Source organism: Etheostoma spectabile, chromosome 16 (assembly GCF_008692095.1).
Source record: "Etheostoma spectabile isolate EspeVRDwgs_2016 chromosome 16, UIUC_Espe_1.0, whole genome shotgun sequence".
Taxonomy (NCBI): domain Eukaryota; kingdom Metazoa; phylum Chordata; class Actinopteri; order Perciformes; family Percidae; genus Etheostoma; species Etheostoma spectabile.
The window spans coordinates 2883971-2893880 of record NC_045748.1 but is presented as its reverse complement, the minus strand read 5'-3'; the positions used below and the strand labels follow the sequence as shown (position 1 = coordinate 2893880).

General features: G+C 41.7%; 1 protein-coding gene across 12 annotated transcripts in view; it reads left to right on the top strand.

Annotated features, from left to right (window-relative positions):
- Positions 1-6528: 6528 nt before the first annotated feature.
- Positions 6529-9910, top strand: part of vav2 (vav 2 guanine nucleotide exchange factor) — a 221584-nt gene continuing 218202 nt past the window's right edge. For 4 of the 12 annotated variants that reach the window (XM_032539326.1, XM_032539321.1, XM_032539324.1 and 1 more), the window contains exon 1: positions 6529-7866. In XM_032539326.1, the coding sequence (XP_032395217.1) occupies positions 7663-7866 (204 nt within the window). In that variant the 5' untranslated portion in view covers positions 6529-7662. The remainder of the gene's footprint in view (positions 7867-9910) is intronic. The other 8 variants (XM_032539318.1, XM_032539317.1, XM_032539315.1 and 5 more) reach the window with 3 other exon arrangements.

The following is a 9910-nucleotide window of genomic DNA, read 5'->3' as shown; positions in this document are numbered from 1 at the left end:
ATTTTCAATGCAGGACTTTTACGTGTAGTGGAGTATTATTATTTTTTACAGTGTGTAGTAGTACTTTTACCTAAGTAAAGGCTCTGAATACTTCCTCCACCACTGTCGCCTCATAAGAGATATGCAGCTTTTTTATTAGGAAGAAAGCAACATTCATTTAAAGAAAATATATTGTCAAAATTCCTCTGCATACAGCAGGCTCTTTTTATGAAATCATGTAAAAGGATACATAATTAAGGATATATAATCAATTGTCTCAGGCCATTAATGATAGAATTGTCTCTTTCAGTCAAATTTAGAAATATTTCTTTTTTAAACAAAGTTTTGAAATGAATCCCCGGATACATTAGTTGTATAACTGTCCGGTGGCCCAGATGATATAAAAACACAAGTACACAGCCTATGAAGTAAACCAAGCCTCTTTATTATCCTAAAACATTAGATTATTTTCCTTATATCAACATAAACAACAATTACCGTCAACAGGCATACTCCCATAGCACCTTAGCCAATGTTAGCAATTAATTATGGTTAAACACAAACTGCAATAACTTATGCAAAAATATTGTCTCATATTATGCTAATTTCCAGGTTCATCATTGTATTTAGAGGTTCTACCGGTATGGGTTTACATGGCTTAATATTCAAAAACACCATATTTTTGTTGTACTGCGGCTCCTCTTTTCACCCTATGTGTTGAGCTCTCCGTTTTAGCTCTTGAGAGACGCATCTCACTTCTGTTCCATCTTTGTTGGGAGTCGCAGATGCGCAGTACCCGGGTAAGGACTACTAGCCAGTCAGAAGCAGAGTAGGGCGGGCCCTGACAAGCAAGCCTGTGTGATCCCAAAACACGGGCGGAACAACCCGCACCAGCTTTACTGGAGAAAGATTTCAGAGTGGTAACTGATTTAAATGTTAAATACGCTGTCTCCTGGACATGGAGATACAGGTATCTGAACTCTTCAGGCCTCCGCTCTACCTGGCTTGGTTTGAGGGCGTGGCACACTAGCAGCTAGGTGAGCATTAAAAAGTGTGTTACAATGTGATGCGCGTTTGTCAAGGAAGTAAAGACTGGACTACAATAGAGCAGTTTGGAGCTGTTTGTGAACAGTGTTTTCTGGTGGAGATGGTAGCCTAAGTCCCTTTTTAGGTGGACTTTGGGCTTTTTCACTTTGTGAACCATGGACGTCGTAAGGCCTATTTTAGGGGGGCTGAAGCTACCCCAAAATGTTCCTAAGCCCCACCAATAATAATAAGAAAAGTAATAATTAGATTTTTTTTTTTTTTTACAGGGCATGCTGTATCACTCACTTGAGGTTTAGGTAGGGGAATATTTTAGTTGGCTATAGAAAACAACAGTCTAGCTAGTGTAAACAAGTGAGATACAAGAATAGCTCTCCTAGAAAGATCCAAGCTCTCTTTACCATTAATATAGCCTGCTATCTCTATTAAAATAATATCAGTCCATATCATGTAGATCGGGCCTAAATATAGACTTGAGCATACATGCATGCATACATACATACATACAGTACATATATACATACTAGAACTTCTATTCATCTTGACATCAGATTAATAAATTCAGACACACTTTGAATAGGATCCCTGTCAACCATAATTCAACAAGCTAGTTGTTAGTAGCTGACTGGAGTAGTGTGTTTTTCTTTAGGAGTGGGAAGGGCGGACATGTTGCCTGTTTTGTTGTTTGGGCTGCCTTGTTGAGTGCAGCGGCACTGAACATTCACACAATTTAAGCTCTTTTGTTGTAAATGAAGTAGGATTAGTCTAACAAATCGTTCGGTTTTTAATGCGCACCTAACCAAAAGCCTCGTACCGAATGGTTTAATACAAATATGTGTATGGTTACACAGTAATTAGTCTTAATTTGACCTGCAGCTTATCTAATAGAGAGATGAGTTAGGTATGGTATTACTTTACCACACATTTACACGGACAGACAGATAACGGTTAAGCCTAAAGAAGAACTCAGCAGGAGCACACTTTTGCTTAGCCTCGGCCCCACAAATAACACAATAAAGGATAGTGAAAAAGCCCAAAAAAAGCACAATATGTACACTTTAAACAATTTTTACAGGCCTAATGCTAAGATGAAGGCCCAACTGCATGCACACTGTGGGGCCATTCATCATTTGCACTATTGGTCCAGTCCTTGCACCGTGCATGTCACAGGTTGCTCTTTGCTCCCATCGTCATGCCAGAGAACGTGCCAATCGGCACCCAACAACAACAACGGGGCGTGATTGATCAGTGCCACAACCTGGATGACACTGAGGCATTTCTGCCACTTCTGGCCATCGCTCATAGCGCATAAAAAAAAAAAAAAGGACCACACAGACATAGAACTGTGCAGACACATCACACCAGGTTTGCTTTGATTAATGGATCTCTGGATTTTCATTTTCTCTTCCTCATAGAACAACATCCAGAAAGGAAGGGTTAGTCGATTTGAATCAAGGCCTGTAGAACGACCTGCACGTGTGTGCACTTTCTGTTGCGTAAACGATTTATGCTAATGTAACATATATGAAGAATCTTAATTGCAAATTAGCTGATACTGTCCTTGATTAACTGAGAAACAGAGAGCCTCTTTTTCAATGCTCAATTTGTAACAAAATATATGGCGCTTATTAATCTATTTTAAAACCATTACTTATACAACACGATTGCTGAGTGGGTTATTTTGCCGCACTGTATTGCATCATAGTCACATACAGTACATACATATATTCGAATTGTGGGAGCTTACCCTAAGCTTGTACTCAGCTGTGTCACTGGATCAGGCAGCCTAGTCATAACAACCCTGTTTCTCTCACATTTAGACTGCTGCTTCACCATTATGTCCCAAAGGTTCTCCTTTTTATATGCTGTGTGTTTTCCTTGAATATTATCTGTTGGCTTTCAGTGAAGTGCAAGGGGGAGAAATCACTGTTGTACTGCATTTAAAAAAAAAAACACACACACACACAACAAGATGTTCCATCAGCAGCTACAATGTTCAAAATGTTCTGACCTTTAGTTATCTGACTAGGCCATGGATGTATTAAGAGAACAGGATTCACAGAGTGCGCCTTGTTCACTGTTCCTCTAAAACTGCCGAGTGTTAAGATCATTTCTCTTCAGATCCGAGGATAGGAACATGCAACACTTTTTTTTTTTCTTCTTCCAAACTCCCGGAGAAATAAAGCCTGCTTAAAAGATTCAAAAGCCATATTCTTAGGCTGACGGAGCTGTTTGAAATGTCTTTAAAAGGTTAAGTGATCTTATGGCTCCATTGGCCATTTTAAAGACCATTTGTGCCTCACAGGATGCATTGCGCAACGGACATAATCAGCCGCCATTCACCTGGGGGGGGGGGCACGCTGAACCTGTAATTCAGCGGCTCTTAAAAAGACCCGAGCACATCCACTATTGCTGTAAATTCTAGCAAAACCCCCTTGGGCTCCCCGGCAGTCTTGTCCACCATATGTGTGGAACTGCAGGAGATGGGATGGAGTCTTGGAGTCTCACTAGATCCAAACTGAAATGCTCAAACCTCTGTTCAGGCATCTTGAATGGTTCTAACTGAGACTTGAACTTAGCTCATAGGCTCTCTATACGGGTCATGGTCCAGTCTTGTAGACCTTTCCATATCCCTGCAAACTCTGCAACCAATGGGTAAGGCCTTTCTGCCTGAGTGCGAACCACCCTGAATTGTTTGACCATGACTGGAACATCGCCTGTGTCAAACAGGAAATCAGTTAGTTGAGGGCTTCTGAATGTTGAAGTGCAGGTTTGGACCTCTGGGTGCAAAATCATGGGCGGAACAGTTGATGCCGAAGTGAAGCTGTGAACTGTCTGTGTGTCCTTGTGAGGTGACGCTGGCCACCAAAGAGGGAAAGGATGCTCCTAGATCAATCCCCTGTAGTTTCTGCACTACACACGCAAAAGGGGGCAAGAGATGCTAAACCTTTTGGTTCCATTGTTGTAGTTCTGTCGCATCATTCTTAAAACATTGTGGGTTATAACTCTATGCCCTGTTGACATCAGGGGAGTTGCACCATATGAGTAGGTGGGTGGCCATTTCTTTTACTGGCAAGTCCCAAACCAAGCAGAAAAGAAGACTGAGAAAAGCACGTGGGTAGTATAGATAACTTTATCGCCCCCGTGGGGCATTTGGGTTTGCGGCACAGTCGCAAGGCACTTCATGACAGGACATCAGACATGTGATACAAACAAATAATCCCGACATCAGAAACCAACAGACATAACATAACATAACATCAAGAACATACATCACACACTACAATACACTACACTATACACCCTTGGGTAAGACCAGGCCAGCTGGACATCTAGCCTAGCTTAAGAGTCCACAACATTCAGAGGCAAAGAGCTGAATCCTTCCTTAAGCCACATGTAGTGGTGATTTCAATGCGTCCCTCTGTGCATCGCCTGCAAAATCCAGCTTTGCAAAGTGAAATCCTCAGACGCTCCGAACATCCTCACATCTCGCTGTGCTGCTCTATTTTATGCCTGCAGATAAATTATCCAAATGTGTTATTATGTCCCGGTGGAAATCTGAAGGGACGATTATGACTGAGTTGCGAAAGTAATGAGGCGTGACAAAGAGGGTTTAACAAGAAACAGGTGGCATATTGATTTTAGTGACAATTAAGTGATTAATTGACCAATTTTGGTTATTTCACTAACAAGAGCTGACATTGGGAAAGCTCATGAAGAGGAGAGAGACTGGGAACAGGGGAAGTGCAAAATTATAGAAGGGAATAATGAAATAAAAGTCTCTAAAACTGCACAAGACAATGGGGTGAGGGGGGGGTTCCCGAGTAGCAAAAAAGATGTAAAGGGGGATGTTGGCTGGGGATTGGATCAGTATTCAACGACAACACGGACAATTAGATTCCAGAGAGATAAAAGAGGAGGGGAAATAAATGGTTTTCCATTAAAGTAAGCGACGCCTGAAAAGATCTTGACCTGTTAGCTTGAAGCTGAAATGTCTGCTTTACATATTTGTTAATTTGGCCACTGAAGAGCAGTGGAGCTAACCCGTAAACACAACACAATAACCTTTGAAATCGGCATGTCATACTTCCAAATCAAGCCGGTATGAAACAACATTGGCATTCATTTGGAGTTGTGTTTCTTGCTGCCTGATGAATCCAGTATTCAGTTTTCCTCCATCCATCGACACCACAGGGAAACATATGTCTGTTTAGCTGCTAAATGCTAGTCTAACTCTGTCTGTCGGCCTTTTGGCGCTGGGACGGTAGTGGAGTGTACGGTGGGTTTTTCACAGCTTCTTTTATTGAAAATAGATGCCTGAGAGTGGTGAGAGTCACCACAAGCAACTGTGCTGTTCACACACACGGAGCTCCGCTACATCCAAGAGTGAATCTTGCAACAACACCACAAACTCACTGATAATCTATTATAAACAATTTACGAGACACACTATGAATAATAGAAAAGATTGGATTCTGATAAATGATCGGATATGCATCCCTTGCTTACCAACCCCTTTCATGGTAACGCCCCGCTTCCTGCTGTTCTCCTGGAGTTTCAATTTTTTTACATAATAATAATGATATTGGTATATTATTCCATTGAGTGATTATTTTATAAACTCCATAGGTCTACTTGTTTCACACACACACACATTCATTTGTGTTTGAAGAGAGAAGAGAGGAGCAGGCACACACACACACACACACACACACACACACACACACACACACACACACACACACACACACGGTGGTGGGCTGTTCATCTGCATATACCCTACTCTGCCCGTGCTGCTAAACCCATGCATTAAAATGGTGGCAGCCATAAAGAAACAACAACAACAACATATACATATACATACAGTATACATATGCATTTTGAAAGGGCAATGGCCAATGGTGGAACACCAACACCCACGTCATCTTCCTCACTCTGACCAATGGTGGAGCTTCATCACTCAGTGACAAAGCACCAGAAAGACTAAGAGTTGAGGTCGTAGGGCTGAACCTATTCCCTGCATATTCCTCTTGAGCAAGGCACCAAACCCCCACCTGCTCGGGGCGCCTTTCCATGGGCAGCCCCCTCACACTGACATGTCTCCATTAGTGCATGTGTAGCATGTGTGTGTAATTCAGGCCTGTGTGTAATAACAATAGAGTGTAAATTGTAAATTCCCCTTGGGGACTAATAAAGGATACATTGTTATTATTATTAATACTTGCCATGACTAATGCACTGATTTTGACATATACAGTTGTTGGACTTTCCCTTTAATAAAAATCAAAAATCATTGTTTTAATATATCCAGGTGATTTTTCATCACAATGAGCAGATTCACTGAAAACCGTTGTCTACATTCTACCAAAGAACACCTGCCAAATAATTACGCTTGTGTTTTTGATTGGACTGACCCTTTAATCCCCTTGTTTCAGTTGCACACGTGCAGTGTGCGCTTCGTCCGTCAGAGGGCGCGTGCACAACTCTCAGCTAAAAATAAAAACATTCCCTGAAACTCACATTCTTGGGAGTATGGAGCCACTTTAACGAAAGTGTGGACTATTCAAGTTTTACCTTTGCACGAGATAATCAATTAGCACGTGCGAGCTCGTTCAACCCCCCCGAGTCAATACCGCGCGAGGAGCCCGGGCGCTTTCTCCTCAGATGTAGCAGCTCTGCTCGGGAGTTGGGACCGCTGAACATCTCCGTCCGACAGCGAGTGCGAGAGCGAGAGAGAGAGGGGACGTGAGCGGAAGGGAGGCAAAAATCACAGACAAGCCAAGCTGTACACGCGCAACGCCAATTTGGGCGTGCAGTAAGGCGCCAAACAAAGTAAGCTAGCATTAACCGGATAAATACAAACACTGATATTTAATTTTTCCCTGGACGTGTTTCCGCTGCTTGGAGAGCGTTGTTAGACTGTGTTGTGGCAAGAAGGTGATCCCCCGGCGTTGTGGAAAGACTGCTCTGTGTGTATTATCTCTTTTTTTCTTTCTTGTTTGCTGTGGAAATTACTGGAAGTTCTAGTTTTTGACGTTTAACGGTAAACGGTAAAGGAAACGGTGAATGCAAATCCGGTATATGACTCCGGCCGCTGGGTTCAACAACTAAACAGACTTGAAACGCCGTTTTTTCTCTCTCTCCACATTGTATAGTAGGCTGTGCTGTTTGGTTGACTGAAATGTGAGACACTAGTGAAGTCGATACATTACAAACTGCTGCATCCAGCTGTTTCATTAGTCACTACTGTAACCTTTTTTTTGGGATTGGATATGCGAAGCAAACTTTTTAAGAATGAAGAGAAGAAAATTCCCATAGGACGTCTCTGTTGTCTGGTTACATCGCCGCCGTCCGCTGAACTGGATCTGTGTTGTTATTTGAGTCTTTTCCAAGCCTTCATTTCCATGTTGTGGAGACAGGAGAAATGACATGCGTCTGGGATGGGGATATAGTGCGCTAACATACACTTGCAACATTGCCTGATTATCGAGCAGATAGTGAATGATTAAGACATCCAGCGAGGGTAGGGAACCGTAGGGAGTGTAGTGCCTGCTTGTGCGCCGTGAACCGCCGCTTCCAGCCCGCTGTGAGCCAGTTCGAGGACTCGGTTACTTTGTGTGGAGAGTCTCCGGAGCCGATATGGAGGAGTGGAGACAATGCGGCCGGTGGTTGATAGACTGCAAGGTCCTGCCCCCGAACCACCGGGTCGTGTGGCCCTCAGCGGCCGTCTTTGACTTGGCACAGGCCCTTCGAGACGGGGTGCTCTTGTGCCAGATGTTGCACAACCTCTCGCCAGGATCAGTGGACCTGAAGGAGATAAATTTCAGACCCCAAATGTCACAGGTGAGTTTCAAACTTCAAGCCAGCAGATGCTGGGTTGTTTGATTTACTACGCAATGTTTTGTGACTGTACACACACACACACACACACTCACACTCACACACACTCTCACTCTTCTATATTCATTGTGCTTCTCATTCACACCTTGGGGTTGCCAGGGCCACAGACATGTTCCATGCATTGTTTAGAAATCTAAAATATTTATTTTACAGCATCTCATCCCCTGGATTTGTTTTCCAGTTGGTCCACAGATTTGAACATTCCTGTCACAACAAGTCTACTTCTTGGCCAAAGCTCAGGGCAGAGCCACTATATGTGTGATAATCCATCTGTTTAACAGAAGTTTATACTGTAGGCTACACGCTTTAACACATGCAGGGGTCCATTCAGGTTTGTACAGGCGACGAAGGAGCAAGGTGCCATCCCTGCACACAAGTGGTGGTTAGATACTGCCACACCTTAAGTCGATCATGTCATTAGGTTTGTGTTTCTTTGGCTGTTTGTTTCACTTTCTACAAGCAAGAACATCTCACCTTTCTATGTACTTTTACACTTTGCAGTGCAACCTTTTGTAAGATTGCCCATTGTCAGGTTATCAAGATGAATTGTGTCTGTGATTCATTTGTAGTTGCTATGCGGCTTCACCATCATCACATTTGCTTTAGACTGAAGGGTGAGAATCGAGTATCATCCACTCCGACCAAAGATAATCGTCTGTTTTTTTTGGACCTTTTTGGAGGAGCAGGCGGGTGTGGCAGCTCAGTAATATAGAGCTGGATTAAATAAAGAAAAATCCTTGGAAGTCGCCAGATTTAGCCGCCAATCTTCTTGATTTAATTAACACGCCGTTAGCAATCAAATCCAAATCTAATCTAAATTTGCTGTAAATTATTTGCCAGACAAATTTGAAGAGGAATAACCATCTTGGTATATATTCAAAAAAAACTTTTAGTCTACATGGTGGTAGAGCTTTATATTGATCGTGATATGAGACTACATATTGTCTAAAATTTTGGATATCGTAATATGGCATAAGTGATGTCTTTACCTGGTTTTAAATGCTGCATAACAGTAAATTATGTCATTTCCTGAAATTACCAGACTGTATCATCGGCCGATATCATCGGATATAAGGCATTTTTCCAAAACTATCGGTATCGGTATTTACAATGGCATATAAACGAATATTTTCAAAAATAAAATAAAAACAGACAAAACACCCTTCGACCATGTTATGAGTGTTGGCGTTGCATGGTTTGTCCACCAGAGAGCGCTCTGCAACGTCCCTGTTGGCAACTCTTTTTAGTTGTAGTCGTTTTAGTTCAATGGACTTTTAAGTTTTATATCACAAGTTTGTAATTTTATACAATTTATTTATCAGACATTAATATATTTTGATGTTCCTCTGTTCTGTTGTGAAACAAACAAGTTTATTTTTAAACTGCATTATTATATTATTTTAGTGACGACTACAAAAAACTAATGTTAGGGAAATCTGTTTATGTTTTAATTCGCGTTTCTGGATATATTTTTTTTTAAATATACCGGCCAATATATGGGAATATTGGATTTTTAAATCACCACATATTTGTAGTAGGGGTGGAATCTCTGGGCACCTCACGATTCAGATTCAGAAGCCAACGATTTGATTCTAAACCAAGTATTGCTGCATCTTGATGCAACAATATTTTTATGTACATTTCCATACGTGATTAAAAAAAATATACATAGAAATCTGTGTATTTGTCACACTAACGTTGTAGTGAAATGTTTTGTCTACTGAGGTTTTTATTTTGTAGTCATTCCATGATTAAGCCTTAAACATGCTTGTGAAAGTCCTCTCGTCTCACAGTGATCTTCCTTGTCAGAGGCTCAGGCATGTATAAAGGTGGAGAATGAAACATGAGGTGGTCACATGTAATGTGATAAAGTAGATGAACTGCCTTTTTGTGTTTTGCCTAATTATTTTGTGCATGTGTTTATGTACAAGAGTCATTTGTTTTCCTTTTGGCCATTTTTCTGCACTCTTGCCTAAACTCTAAGTTG